Source organism: Entamoeba invadens (genome assembly GCF_000330505.1).
Source record: "Entamoeba invadens IP1 unplaced genomic scaffold scaff_1105074725959, whole genome shotgun sequence".
Lineage (NCBI taxonomy): Eukaryota > Evosea > Mastigamoebida > Endamoebidae > Entamoeba > Entamoeba invadens.
The window spans coordinates 66,855-82,416 of record NW_004440417.1 but is presented as its reverse complement, the minus strand read 5'-3'; the positions used below and the strand labels follow the sequence as shown (position 1 = coordinate 82,416).

At 34.8% G+C, this 15,562-nt stretch overlaps 6 protein-coding genes across 6 annotated transcripts; 3 read left to right on the top strand and 3 right to left on the bottom strand.

Moving 5' to 3' along the window:
- Positions 1-3,480: 3,480 nt before the first annotated feature.
- Positions 3,481-4,662, bottom strand: EIN_504880 (actin, putative; the record flags this gene model as incomplete). Its single annotated transcript, XM_004257025.1, has 1 exon — positions 3,481-4,662. The coding sequence occupies one exon, from the start codon at positions 4,660-4,662 to the stop codon at positions 3,481-3,483; it is 1,182 nt and encodes a 393-aa protein (XP_004257073.1).
- A 541-nt stretch (positions 4,663-5,203) lies between these two features.
- EIN_504870 (hypothetical protein) lies at positions 5,204-10,198 on the top strand (the record flags this gene model as incomplete). The annotated part of the gene is made up of 1 exon (XM_004257024.1): positions 5,204-10,198. One exon carries the CDS (start codon positions 5,204-5,206, stop codon positions 10,196-10,198), a length of 4,995 nt encoding a protein of 1,664 aa, XP_004257072.1.
- Positions 10,199-10,288: 90 nt separating this feature from the next.
- Positions 10,289-11,269, top strand: EIN_504860 (hypothetical protein; the record flags this gene model as incomplete). The annotated part of the gene is made up of 1 exon (XM_004257023.1): positions 10,289-11,269. The coding sequence occupies one exon, from the start codon at positions 10,289-10,291 to the stop codon at positions 11,267-11,269; it is 981 nt and encodes a 326-aa protein (XP_004257071.1).
- Positions 11,270-11,557: 288 nt separating this feature from the next.
- Positions 11,558-12,955, bottom strand: EIN_504850 (importin subunit alpha-2, putative; the record flags this gene model as incomplete). Its single annotated transcript, XM_004257022.1, has 1 exon — positions 11,558-12,955. The coding sequence occupies one exon, from the start codon at positions 12,953-12,955 to the stop codon at positions 11,558-11,560; it is 1,398 nt and encodes a 465-aa protein (XP_004257070.1).
- A 273-nt stretch (positions 12,956-13,228) lies between these two features.
- On the top strand, positions 13,229-14,071 carry EIN_504840 (hypothetical protein; the record flags this gene model as incomplete). The annotated part of the gene is made up of 1 exon (XM_004257021.1): positions 13,229-14,071. One exon carries the CDS (start codon positions 13,229-13,231, stop codon positions 14,069-14,071), a length of 843 nt encoding a protein of 280 aa, XP_004257069.1.
- A 47-nt stretch (positions 14,072-14,118) lies between these two features.
- Positions 14,119-15,029, bottom strand: EIN_504830 (hypothetical protein; the record flags this gene model as incomplete). The annotated part of the gene is made up of 2 exons (XM_004257020.1): positions 14,119-14,592; positions 14,751-15,029. 2 exons carry the CDS (start codon positions 15,027-15,029, stop codon positions 14,119-14,121), a joined length of 753 nt encoding a protein of 250 aa, XP_004257068.1.
- Positions 15,030-15,562: the final 533 nt, after the last annotated feature.

The window sequence follows — 15,562 nt, the reverse complement described above, 5'->3', positions numbered from 1 at the left end:
TCTCAATCGTTTCACAACAACAGACACCAACAAGACATATTACTAACTTAACCACACAACTTCGATTACAACCAATAAGACCACTTGTGTATCCTTTGCCTTTTCAACAAGTAGTCGGTTCAACTTCAACAGTCCCCATAAGAAACACGAGTTCATTAGATCCAATTATCAGAATTCAACATATAAATAACACCAATGTGGTAGACACTATAACACAAGACAGTGATACAAATAAATATGAAATATCAAATCCTGCAAACTCTATTTATCCAGAAGATAAAAACGACTCGGATAACTTTTCATATATTAAAATAATATATGATGCATTCAATGAAAATTTGGTCAGTATTTATCCAGAACTTTACCGTTGAGTTCTGAATTATCAATTGATGAAAAATTATACAATTATTATGGTAATTATTGTAACAAAACTTTCATGCCATCGAAGCCGGGTAAATATGGTATGAAATTTTTTTGTTAGCAGACTCTACAACCAACCTTGTTTTAAATTCGTTTTTTTATAGAGGATCAAACAATGGAGAACCTGTACGTGATATCGGAGGACTTGTCGTGATTGAATTACTTAAAAAATTACAAGTTAAACATCCAATTGAATCAACGCTAAATGTTGATAGGTTTTTTACAAGTGAAAAGTTGTGCACCAAACTTCTTGAATATGACATTTATTTAAATGGAACAGTCAACATAAACAGGAAATTTGTGCCAAGTGAATCAAAATTAGACATTACAAAGTCTCGAAAATTTTGTACACCTTCTCTAATCAAACAAAAGGTACTTGAGAAGATGATATATAAAAGGAAGTACACGAACCATTCGGTTGGTTTCCTTTGCAGAAAAGAATAGGAATGTTATTCTTTTAACGTCAGTTACATCTCACCAAGAATCTGTAGTTAAAAAAAGTACCGACCACTCTGAAACGGGAAAGTTCCAATCGATCCTTAGGTACAACAAATACATGTGTGGAGTAGACCAAGCAGACCAAAGTATGAAGAGTCATTGTTGTAAGCGTCCCTCAAGACGTTGGCCTTTGGCTTTTTTCTATCACATTATTGATTTGGCTCTCCATAATAGTTACATTCTGTTTGTACTTAACAAATGTGGAGACAATGGTGTAAGTAATATTGACAAAATGAAAAAGAAGTATCCAAAGTGGAATTTTGTCATAACACTTTCCAAACTTCTCGGAAAAGATAACGCCATCAATAGATTGCGAAAGACAAATTGTTATTCAACTAGACAAGCTATAGTTGAGTATCTTGATATTGATAAAGAATTATTTTCAATGACAGAACAAAGCGCGATCGTTGAAAAAATAAAGAAAAAAGAAACAAAAAAGGAAGATCTGAATGCAGAATTTGTCTGGATTTAAAAGAACATGGAGTATCGGCAAGCAACTTTAAGAGAAGATGTTGCAAGTGTGATAAACATGTGTGTTCTTTTCATTATCAATGCGTTTGTGACAACTGTTCTAATATAACAAACTTGGATTTGTTAAAAGAAATAGGGGAATGGAGAAAAAATAATTGCAAATCGGAATGAAGTAAAATAGTTGATGACAAGTAAGTAAAGTAATCATAATAAGTATTATTTTTTTAGTATTATTTATTTAGTTTTATTTTTTTTTGTTGACTTTTTTGTTGATTTTTAGTTGATTTTTTTGTGGTATTTTTTATTGTATTTTGCTTTTTTGTTTTTTTATTTACAAAACATGTTTTTTGGTATTTATTTTAAATTTATTCTTGATTATTTTATTATGAATATTTCTGTTTGTTATTACTGGTTTAATGTGTTTTTCGGGGATATTCACCTAATATTTAATCCAAATTATTTAAATAGTTTTGGGACATATTTTTTAAAAACTGTAAAAAACAGAAGTGTTGGGTTGTTGGCGAGTTAAATAATAAATGTTACTAAAAGATAGTTTTTAAATGAAATTAATAACACGAATAATTTCATTTTATAATTAAAAAACTCTTTTATTTTTTAATTTATATAATTTAAATTATTTTTAACTCGAATTAATAGAAACATTAAAATATATTTTACAACATTATCAAAACAATATGTAAGTATATAAATATTTCCATTGTCATCACAGCATACTTTATAGTGTGTGTTGTTAGCAACAAATAAAAGTGCAAAAGCATTCTGATTACTAACAAAAAACAAGTATTAAAAAATGAATAAAATTATTACAATTTAAAACAAAGTGATGGAATTTGGCATTGATCAAACCATAAAATTTGAATAATTTCAGCAAATAATTAACTTGATTATTAACTTTGTTTGTTATTAATATTATTATTTTATTTAAAATAATAAATAAAATTTTATAATTAAAGGATGGATATTTGTTGAGCATTTGTGGTCTAAGGGCAGAATTCCACCCTTCCAAGGTGGAGATCCGGGTTCGAGTCCCGGCAAATGCATTTTTGTTTGTAAATAAATTAAAAAACATAATTAATATTATTTAATTTTAAACAGTTTTTTATATTCTAATTTTATGATTAAAGTCATTCCGAACAAATGTGCAACTTTATTTTTTCTTTGTTTTTTACTCACAACAAAGGTGAAACTCTATTTTTCAACAATAACAAAAACAATAACAAAAAGTTGAATTAGGTTATAAATCAACATAAAAGATAACTCGATATTTAAATGATAAGTTCAACTGCTTGTTCTAATGAAAAACATTAAAATCCAGAATTTCCAATTGTCATACAGAACGAATAAAGCCAGTTTTGTTAATTGAACGTGGGTGGCGCAAATGTTAAACATCACTTGAATAAAACGAAAATAATGAGACAAATTACCTCACGTGATTCAAAGATTTTCTCGCCTCAAAATTTCGGTAAACAAAAGACTGTTGAATAGTGCAATTCAAAAAACTAATTGAGAAAAATTGTGCAACTTTAATTATAGTTTAGTTATAATATTTTAATTAGAGTAATAGTTTTACACAGAGGTTTCCAAAATAATTATTGCCGAAAATGTGGTATTATAACGTACGAATTTATAAGAGAAAATGAACATTTTGGTTATAAAATGGTGACGTGGGTAATTGCATTGTGATTATGGAAACCTCTGGTTTTACAGAAATTTGTTTGTGTTTTCTTGTTTTATTTAAAAAAACATATATTTTCTTATTATAATTATACTATAAACAAAGTTACACTGACACGTCAAAGTTGCACGGTTAAAAGAATGACTTGATAATAATGATATTTCATTTTTATAACAAAAACATAACAGATAACTTTTATATATTTTGTTTTAAAAATAATGTTTTTAACTTTTTTTTAATTTATAATTAATTTAAGATATTAAAAATTAAAAACGTTTTTTTATTAATATATTAATAAATAAAACTAATGTATAAGATAATAACTTTTAAGTATTACTTTTTACATAATAAATTGTATATTAAAAAATACATAAAAAAGCCAAAATTGAAATTGTTTAGAAGCACTTTCTGTGGACGATGGCTGGTCCAGACTCGTCGTACTCTTCCTTGGTGATCCACATGTTTTGGAAAGTGGACAATGAGGCAAGAATTGAGCCTCCAATCCAGACAGAGTACTTTCTCTCTGGTGGTGCAATGACCTTGATCTTCATTGTTGGTGGCGCAAGGGCAACCATCTCCTTCTCAAGTCTGTCGTTGATGCCTGGGTACATAGAGGTTCCACCAGACAAGACGATGTTTCCGTACAAGTCCTTTCTGATATCGACATCACACTTCATGATTGAGTTGTAAGTGGTCTCGTGGATACCTGATGCTTCCATACCAAGGAATGATGGCTGGAAGAGTGCTTCTGGGCATCTGAATCTCTCGTTTCCGATGGTGATGACTTGACCATCTGGAAGTTCGTATGATTTCTCGAGTTCTGATGATGAGGCAGCCTTTTGCATCTCTTCGTTGAAGTCAAGAGCAACATAGCAGAGCTTCTCTTTGATGTCTCTGACAATCTCTCTTTCAGCAGTTGTGGTGAAAGCATAACCTCTTTCAGTCAAGATCTTCATGAGGTAGTCAGTGAGATCACGACCAGCAAGATCAATTCTGAGGATGGCGTGTGGGAGTGAGAAACCTTCATAGATTGGGACACAGTGAGAAACACCATCACCAGAATCCATGACAATACCAGTGGTTCTACCAGAGGCATACAATGAAAGGACAGCTTGAATTCCAACGTACATGGCTGGGACGTTGAAAGTCTCGAACATGATTTGTGTCATCTTTTCTCTGTTAGCCTTTGGGTTCATTGGGGCTTCAGTCAAAAGGACTGGGTGCTCTTCTGGTGCAATTCTGAGCTCGTTGTAGAAAGTGTGGTGCCAGATCTTCTCCATATCGTCCCAGTTGTTGACAATACCGTGCTCAATTGGGTATTTCAAAGTCAAAATACCTCTCTTTGATTGGGCTTCATCTCCAACATAGGTGTCCTTGTTGCCCATACCAGCCATGACTGAGACTTGTTTTGGTCTGCCAACAATTGATGGGAAGACAGCTCTTGGGGCGTCATCACCAGCAAAACCGGCCTTGCACATACCAGATCCATTGTCTACGACAAGTGCTTGTACTTCTCCTTCTTCTCCCATTTCCTGATATTTAAAATGATCATTTTCTTTATATTTAGTTCGCCACATGGACAAATCTCATTAACGATTTATTTACTAGTTCAAACTCGTTCATATTTGGATTGACATCTTGTTATTGATTTGGTATTGCACTAACTATTAAAATATTATTTATTTAACTTTTTATATGATAAACGATAATCAAAGATAATACAATATAAAATTATTATTAAAAACTATTGTAAAAATGGAAACCACAAATATTATCAATATTATAATTTATTTGTAATTATATTTATAATTGTATTGTTGGTGTATTTCTTTATAAATATAATTTATGTTATTATGAATATAATTTGATAACAATTTGTAATATAATTATAATAAATTTATAATAATAATTTAATAATTCAAACAGTTTTTAATTTGTTTTATTTTGACATATTAAATAATTATTAACACTTTTTTATAAATTAATTATAAAGTACTAATAAATAACTACGATTACGAAACTAATCAAAAAAATAAGTTTTGGAGCAGAAACAAATTGAATCGAATTATGAAGAAATTTACTGAAGTCAAGTCAAAAGGAAACCAAGACAATAAAAAAATGACACAACGTATTCGCGTTAAGATAAAAACAAAAGGTATTAGTCTCACGTTAAATTCTGCGCGCATTACTTTAATGACATTTTCATATGAATATTCAAACGTTTCACAAACAACTCGACTCTCAGTGGATTCATTGAAACTCACAGATCTCAATAATTGTTCCGAATGTGTGACATCAGGCGACAATACAAAGTGTTTAGATGTGACGTATTCCCATAAGAAAAATTCAACGTGTGAGATCTTCTGTAATTCATTGACGTTACAATTAGTCCCTGAATTTCTCAATTCAGTCATTTCGTCCTTTGAACCCACACTTACTCGTCTGTTTGCGATACAACGCGATGCGACAACCCATACGACTTCTCTTTCCCTTGAAAAAAGTGCAGAATTCGCGACACCCGTTGACGCTCCACTCGATGCCAAAAATTACAATTTCCGCTGCGAAAATTCAAGTTTGGTCTTCAAGAATTACAGTGGGAACAAACTTCGTCTCTCTGCAAATTTCGAAGGGATTCTCAACGTGCAAAATCAGAAGGTCGATTCATTGGCTGTTTTAGTGAAAGACACTTTACTGACTTCTGAGATGAATGGAAGAGATCAGATGATGGATATCGCGTTAATCAAGTTGATGAGTGTCTCCCTCAATTTCAAGAGAAGTGCACTTGCCGCCAATTTTGCACTTTCAGACGCTCAAGGGCGAGTTTCTAATCGCGATATCGAGAACACTTTAAAACTGTTTACTGAGTTACACGCGTGTATTCAAAAGTTTCAAGTCTTTCATACAAATACGTCTCAGGCGGTGTTAAAGAAAGTTGAAGTACCCAAATCCGTTCAGAAAGGTCTTGAGATCCAAGAGCAACCAATTCGCAAGACCCCTTCAACACATTCCAAATGGACTCTTCCAGACATGAAAGTGGCTTTAAGTATGCGAGACATGCGATTAACACTGTTCTCCGAGGAAGTGTCATCGAAGGGGAAATCAATAGAAACGACGCCATGTTTCTTCTTAACAAGTCAAAGTATCGAAGGGGAAATAGAAAACACTACAATGACTTGTAAAATCCTTCAAAGTAGTTTAGAATATGTCAACACAACACATCAAGTGTGGATTAAAGAACCTTTGATAGAACCTTTTAATGTATTTTTTAATGGAGAATTCCCTTATTGTGCCCTCGACATCTCTCCAGACAATTTCCTTGTTATTAACATTACACCGGAAGTTGTTAGTGTTGCTAACGATATTGTAAAGAGTTGGTCGCAATCACTGAATTCGGAATTTTATAACAACAAAGGGAAGTGCACCATCCACAATTCGTCTGGAGATCGAGTCAGACTCTTTTATAAAGAACAGGAGGTCGTAGTACTCAATGGGGAAGCGAAGGAGATTTCGATGATCCACGAACGATGCGTCCAATTGCAAATCGGAAACTACGATGTCATTTCTATAGAAAACATTTCAGAAGGGCGGACACTGAAAAAAGCATTTATTGTGACGCACGACAACAGAAGTGTTGGGTGCGTCATAGTGAAGATGAAAGCGTTTAATAAATACCAAAGAGTCAAGATATGTGCCCCAGTCATATTTGTGAATACGACACATGCGAGTCTAAGAGTCTGGTGGGGCACTCAATTTCTGAATTTGGAAAAGAACAAGAGATCGGGGTTTGACGTGAAAATGGGGATGGCACGGTTTGAGTTTGTTGTGGAGAATAAGAACAAGAAGGCGAAATATTCACAAGACTTTACTTTGCTTTCAAGTGAGAAGCAATGCGGATATACGGTGACACAACCCCTTCAATTAAACAACTTCTTCATGATAGAATTTAAAGGACAGGAAGGCTTGAAGTGCGGGAATGAATATATCACGCCGTTGGTTGTCCAATTTAAACCACCATTCACGGTCATTAATAGAACACCTTTGGAGATCAAAATCACGTGCTTTAAATATCAGAACGAGATTGAAAAGAGAGTGATGAATGAGAGGGAAAACCGAAAGAGCACTAAAGATATCAAGAAACCTGTCAATGGGGCAAATTTACATCCAAAAAAGAGTAATGTTGGTATCGAGGACAAAAATAAACGAAATAGAACAGTCCCAAGAAAAATCGCTACTTTCAAAGCACCAAATAAACCTTTGCCGACACGGCCTATATCACAGAATCAATCAATACTGGTCAAGAACTCAGATTCATATCGTTTTTCTGATACCTCATTTCTCACAAAGACATCATTTGACCCGAGATATAGTGAGTCAGAAGTACTTACTATTCACGCCTTTAGTCGTGGCAGTTTAACAATTTCGCCTCCCGACGACGAGATTTGCTACTTCATTGAGGTACTTTCATGCGACCCAAATTTTTCTTTTTTTGAGTCAGAAAAGAAGTCTGAGATTTTGCACTTTTCGTCTTCTATGACACAACTTCCTCCCCTTCTCATTGGAAAACATTTTTTTCGGCAAAGTCATGAGAATAACAAAATAATTTTGGAGAGTCCATTTTACTTGAAAAATAGTTCGGAGACTCCAAAAGTGGTGAAATATGAGGGACGAGTGGATAAAGATGACACGTGGCGTGTATTTGCACCAGACCCAAAACTATTTGATGAAAAAATCACGTTTTTGGATCGGGTAATCGGGTTAGAGAAAGTGGGCCAAAGTAATGAGAGGAATGTTTTTTCACTGAAAGAATCACAGAATGTCACAATTGATGGTGAAGAAATTTTCCTGAAAGTGTCTGCGTTTTACGAGCAAAATTTTGAGAAAAAAAGTGAAGAGAAAAACGAAGAAATGACAAATGCGAAGTGTTTAGAAATTAAACCGAGATTTCTTTTGAAAAACGAAACTAATGAAGTTATAGTATTGAATGGTAATGTAATAGTTAAAGAAAAGAGTCAAAAATGTCTTCACTTCAAAGCTGCTTATATCGCCCTTCACAATTTCTATGAAAAATCCGTGCCAAAACAGACGAAAATCCTCTTTGATAAAGTAGACGAATTCCAGATCATTTTATACACTTACTGTGGCAACCAAATTTTCTCTATTAAGACAATAGAGGAGAGTGGTACATTCATTACCACTTTTTATGGGTGTGAAAAGGCGTTTCTTCGTATCGAAAATTTAACAACGTTCGAAGTCGACTTTAAACAGGTCGGTAGTAAAACTATTTTCAAGTCAAGAGGACAAACTAACATCCCCTTTGGATGGGCAGACCCAACGGAACGACGAGAATTGGAGATATGTGGTGTTCTTGTTGATCCTCTTAAATTAGAAAGTTACTATAAAACAACTATTAATAATAGTATAGTATATGTCTATGTAGAGGCAGGGGAAGACTCCACCCATATCGTTATAGGTGCTGAAGAGAAAAGTGCAGAGGAGATTCAGTTAACTCTCTCAGTGTTATTACCAACACTGAATATCTCACTTTTCCGAAAGGCTGCTGTGGAAGAGTTATCTTTAACGATCACAGGTATCAAATCTGAAGTTGTCAAATTAGACAAACACGTTGGCTTTGAATTTCAATTTGATTATATCCAACTTGACTTCCAACGTTTCGACATAACGCAATCTCCCGTCATCATTTCACCCCGACCACTTGAGTGGATTTATGACACGCATCAAACGTTCTTCCATTTCGGCATTCTTTTGACTATCCCAAACTTATCTGCGATATCGAAAGTCCTCTACGTCTCCCATCTGACATTCACACTCCGACCACTTGAAGTTCTTATAGAAATGGATGTCCTCAATGATCTTGTCCAAACGTATAATGAGTATTCCCCTTTAATTATCTTTGAAGGTGAGAATAAGAGGACATATAAAGATACGAGAGTTGTGATTGAAAATGCCGTAATAAACTCTATAGATATTAATATGACAATTCATCGAGGAAATTCAACATTTTCAGATCATTCAAATATCCTTCAAATAGTCTCAAGCATCGCACGGATGGACGTCGACCGAATACCAATATACATCGCAAAGACTGTGCACAAATCAGTCTATTTATCAAAGAGCACTTTACTCGCACGAGTAGCAGAGAAACTCTTTTGTGATTTGGAGGACATGAAATGGACTTTTGTGACGCGACTTCTGGGGTTCCGTGCTGTTGGCACAAATTATGACAACATAGAAAGCACAGACGAGTTCCACCTGAGTGCCATGAATGAATTACCTTCCGACGTCCGTCATGAAATCGCCTGTTTTTTCTCTCGAGAAAACAATATGAGTTCTTTTTCAGATCCATCTGAGACAGTGAAGGAGAAGATCATTCCGAGTGAGTTAGTTGAAGCCCAGCGAAGTACCTTTGAGTATTCTGTTTTAGATGGTGCGAAGAATTTGGGGACCTCTGTCGTTCGGAGTGTGAAAGGGTTATGGAACACATCTGTAGGGTTGACTGATATTGTAGGAGCGAAGAGGAAAACGTTAGCTCCCGCTGGGTTTATGGGGGGGATAGTAGTAGGAGCAGCTGGGATAGTAGTGAAGCCTATAGATGGGATAGTTGGCTTCTTTAAGAGTGTGAGTGATGGATTGAATGGGCTCAGTTTTGGACAAATAGCGACGCAACGAATGCGACCGCCACGATATTGTCCTGGGCAAGTCATTCAATTCAATTTGTATAATTCGTTTGGGTGGAGTTTATTAAATGAAGTAGAAGGAGGGTATTTCAAAGAAGATGGGTACAAGACGTGGTTAAAAAAGGTTGATGGAAATAGGTTATATGCAATTCTATTTACTCAGATAGAGATGATCGGAGTGGACAAGAAAAGTCCGCTCGACCCTCCAAATTTCTTGTGGAGAATTTTGTATGAGAAGATTTACGACTTCGGACTCGAAGGAACTCATATTTGTGTCTATATTAATAACCCTTTCAAAAGCGGATTCTTCTTCGGAAGAACAGACAAATTTGTATTAGAAAATTGGGACAAGGAACACCTCACGACAATCAAAGAAACAATTCAAGAAATTACTGGGAAGGTGGTGCGATCGGTGTAATCCAAAGTCGGTTTTTATTTTCCTTTGAAATGTATCTATAAATGGGAAACCCTAAGTTTATAAGAAAAGAACTTGAAATTCAACCGGCACATGTCAAACAGCTTGAACAGTCAACTGAACTCCTTTTTTTTAGATCAGTCGATAGGGCAAGACGTGAAAGAAACGAATTTTATCTCAGAATTTTTTACATCAGATGCAGTGTTAAGTCTATGTAAAGAGCGATCTGTCTCTCAATTTCCTACATCACAATATGGACTGACTCAATGTGAGAAATCACTAATTCTTTCATATCAAAGGAGTGCTTTGAATATGCCACAAACCCTGTCGTTGGACTTTTTGAATAAGCAGACGCAAGTCTTACGCACCAAACTACAAACGTTTGAGACGACAAATAAAGGAAAGGACCAATTGTTTCAAAATAACACTGAGGTCACCGTTTACTATAATTGTTCTATTTATAAAGCTAAAGTGTTATTAGTGTTTCCACAGAAAAATCGATACTTAGTCCGCTTGGCAAAATCAACATGGAAAAATAATGAGACCAAAGTCGTCACCGTTCCTCACACTAATATCCTCTCAGGTGATTTCGACGAACGAAGTTTGGCTTCTATCGCATGCGCTGTACGTCATTGTAGAACTTTCCAGGGTACTATGACCCTCGTGAAGAAATATCCACAACTCGACTTCACCCCTAGAGCTATCTATAGACCTCAAGTAAATATGCCCCCGTTGGACTTCAAAAAAACAACTCCTCTGCAAACTTCTTCGGCGTATGAACGTCTTTCGCAGATCGTCAAGACCGAACGGAGGATTTCCAGCGAGAAACAAAGTGAAGAGAAAAAGCCAAGAAAAAGCGAGAAGGAAAAAAATAAAAAAGACGGAGTCTGTGAGGAGGCAATCCATTTGGCAGAAATCATGAAAACTCTCATTTGCGAAATCACCACAACTATTCAATCGAAAAAGTTCATCACAAAAACACAAAGAAATAAATTGATCAAAAAACTCCCTGAAAAATTCAGAACAAACCAACAGGTCGAGACCTTCTTTAACATCGCTATGGGTTTGGAATAATTGTTTTTTATAATTTAATTATAGTATCATTTCGTTCGAGAGTGCAAAGTTCATGTATTGTTTCAAAATCGGTTTTATTATGGTTTATTTTAGAATTTGTTATCTGAACAAATGAGTTATTAATTACTATAAATAAAATGAATAGTAGAATTATAGAATCGGGTGGAGATTGGGACTAAGTTGATGAGTGATAAGAGTACGACACGTGTCAATGCGCTTGAGAATCATTGTGGAGATATCTGGTTTTTCCTAATATATTAATAGTTAATTGGATAATTTAATAGTTAATCACAAAAATGAGAAGATTTCACAAACGGAAAGAGTATCGAGTAAGTCTGCAATTCCAAGCTCTTCAACACACTCGTCGAAGTTTGGGGCATTGATTTGATACAATTTGAGTAAATTTGCAAGGCACTTTAAATAGATGCTTGTCAGTGTTTGTTCACCAATTGGAGCTTTTAAAAACATCAAAACGACAACCAAAATATTTGGTTGCAAAGCAACTACATATTTGGTGTAATCCATATCAGCATAGTAAACTATATTTCCTATGAAATACCAGACGTCTATAAGAACATTACTATAATAGTCTTTCGTTATAACTATAGTACAAGAGAGTTGGAAGAGCTTCGTTGTCTTGAGTAATGCATATGCGTTTTCTTTCGACAACGAAGGCACCAAGTTCGATAGTGTCCAAAACGCATTTTTTGCCCTTATATCACCCGGTCTTTCTGCCAGCATGATCTCAAAAATCTTGAAACAGTTGTGGGTGATCATGAATGTTGGAACGTCGTCCGTCTGCCTGACCAAATTTCCAAAAAATCTCATCACACTTTCTGGGCATTTATTTCCTTTCTCAAAGTACACATACATCCTCTCAATAACATTTCTGTCAAACAATATTTTGTTATTCTCGTTGTCGCTCAAAAACGAAAATCCCCACAACACGTCATTCTCTATGTCATTTGAAAAGCACTTCCCGTCCAAAACTCCGATGAAAAACGCGACAATTCGTTCAAGGGTTTTTCTATTAAAATCAGGGTTTCCTCTAATAAGAGACTTGAACAAGAAAACGACGGCCGCCAAGAATTGCGGTGACGGGTACTGTCGCAATAAGTCGAACGTTTTATCGCAAAGATTTGATGCGACAAAACAATCAGCATCTTCCTTTGACTCCGAAAGCAGATTTCCAAGGACGAAGAGTGTTCTTCTCGAAATGTCTTCGCCGTGGGATAAAAGATATTCGGTGCGCTGAAAGAAGCCACTTTTGACTAAGTCGTCGGAGAAGATTTTCTCGGAGGAGGATGTGTACGACAGAAATGCGTTTAACACTGCGACACAATAACTGTCGGGTTGTGTCGCAAGTTGTTTCAGGAAAGACGAGCAACAGTTGTGTTGCATGAAATAGTAGTGGAAGTACAGTGTACTGTCAAAATACGTTTGAATCGCAAGAAGTGCTGATGTATCGCCACGTATTGCTTTTTCGACTGTGTCGGGATATGAGTGCTCGGTGTGTGAGTGCGGCTCCTCTTTGGATAGAGTCAGTGAAGAATCTATTGGACAATCAATGGGTCGGAATTTATTCATTAATTCAGTTCGACGTGAAGAACGAAGGATAGAAATACCGTCTGAACGATTTTTTGCTAGTTGGTGTAAACTGGGTTGTTCGCCTCGATTTGTTGCCATCTATTTTATTTTTTCTTTTTTTTATTGGGGAGAGTTGGTGATTAGTTTTCGATGGTATTTTGAATTAATATCATTCAGTGAAAAATAACTATTAGTAAATAGTTTGTGTAACTTATTTATATGGTTGTTAATTAATGATAATAATCATAGTATTTCTAATTAAAAATACGTATTATAGCAGGATGGTAAATATTTAATAAATTAAACTATATATTATTGAAGAGAAATACTATAAATAAAGAATTAAAATAACACAACAAATAAAATCATTTGATGACTTTTCCAAATAGGAATGCAACAGCTCTAAAAAACAAAGCGTTGGAGGAGGAGAAGAAAGACCTTCGTAACAAATATAATAGTCGTGCTCCAATGCAATATTCACCAGACGATAATGTTCAAATTCGTTCTGAAATCAAAATGCTTAATGAATTATATAACAACTCAATGAACATTGAAATAGTGCCAAGACAACACGTAAGAATTATCAACAAAAACGATGACAAAAAAGAAATGACTGTTCTTGTCATTCGCCCCGATCGATATAAAAACCTTAGTGTCTCGTTGTACGTTCACGACGAGATGGAACCAATACCTTATATGACCTGGAAAGTCCCTGATGGAGAAAGGATGGTCTGTTGCAAAATTCCCAAATTAAATGGGTTCTTTGATTTGAGACTGATGGCCGACAAAACACTCATTGCCGAGGAAAAAAATGTTGTCTTCGGTGAGGTGAAATCGACTCAGTGGATCGAGGTGGACCGCGCACACACTGATGAGGAAGACAAAACAAAAATACGAGAAGGGGTTTTGTTGAGTTTTAAAGAGAGAGCACAACAAGGCGACAAAGTCTGCTTTTACATGAAGAACGCGACATTGAATACACAAGCAATCAAAAGTGTTGTGCTTGTCAAAGACACGACGATGAGATTTGTCGACCTCAATGCAAAAGGAGAGCTCTGCTTGAAGTACTTCAGAGTTGAAAGTGTGAGTGGGAAAACACCATATTTGCACATCCAAAATTTTCTAATTGGAAAAGAAGACTCGCCATCAATTTCAAAAGTCTGTCCAGTTAGAGAGGAGGTGGGTGGATTGGAAGTCCCTCCATCTGATAAGTAAACATTCATGTTTTTCGGTTGTGGTAATAAACCAAAGAATATATATTTTTACAATGTCTCGGTGACAATCTTCAGTGCTTGTTCAAGTATTCCCATTGGCGTGTTTTTACATTGACAGAGCCAATCGTCGATCGGCTTTTTGCAAGACGGGCAGTACGAGAACTTCTTGCACCAGATAGCAAAGCACGAATCACAAAACGAATGACCACAGTCCAAAACGATGTCACACGTCTGGTCGTAACAAATTGGGCAAATTTCCCCACTTTGCGTTTTGACTTCTGCATTTTTCATGTCGTTTTGTTTCAAATCTGTTTCTTCAGTCCTCTTGCTTTTTTCCAGTAAGTCTGTCATTTTGAGGTAAATATGAACAAGACGTGTCCTGTCAATCCTCATTGTCTCAAATATTTTATTCTTTTTTGGTGGAGTGTACCTGACTTCGTTGTTACTATTTCTGTACTCGACTCTTCCTTCTGTTGCGTTATAAGTGACCTCCCATTTATTTTTTAGCCTTTTTTGTTCGAGCTTTTTGTCAGTTTTTGCCACTTAAATGTTGATTCTTTCCAATATTTTCAATCCAATCACTCAAAACTAAAGAAATGAGAAATGTGGCGGAAAGACACAACATTTGAAGACAAAAACAGCGAAAAAAATTGATAATTTGAGTGTAAATATAAACAAACCTCAATAAATTCATTTGTTGGTGGCGATGAAGAGTATTTTTGTTGTGGGGTTTGAGACAAATATGTATAATAGAGATTTCCACTTTGGTCTTGTTTTGCTTCCCATCCATCTCGCAAATTTGAAGTATACGAAATCGCTATGTCCGAGTCTGCTAACGGATAAAATATGTATCTCACATTTTGATTTTTTGATGGATATTTTGAAAAGAAAATTGTCAGGTCGGAACACATCCGATTAACATCATTTGAAATGACAGGTCGTGTTGGAACTCCTCCCATTTGATTTTTTAATTTGAGTAAAAATGGTTTATTTTTATAGTTCTATAACTATATAATCATCTTTTGAAACAACTATTTTTAAGATAATAAATTAAACTATTTTAAAGTTTTTTTTTATTATATAATTATATAAATCATAATTTAACTAATGATTTTTAAACATTTATGATTCTTAAGAGAAAGGATGGACATGGGGACGAAGGACGGGAATATAGGCCGAAGGACGTCCTTTGTGGTTTAGGGACGTCCTCCCGCTATAAAGGGCGTCCTTTATGTGTATATGGTGTCCTTTCTATTATTTTCGTGTCCGCGGCATTTTTTATTCATTATCGAAACTATATAACAAAGTATATTTTTATTATAAATATACAATCAAAAAATATAATTATTTCCAAAAATAAATTAATTCAAAGACAAAAACTATTTAAAAAGTAATTTTGTTATATATTAATGGTTTATAATAATTTATCATTTTTTTTTCATTTTACCATTGAGTTTTCTTTGAAAAACTAATTAAATTTGCATATTTTATG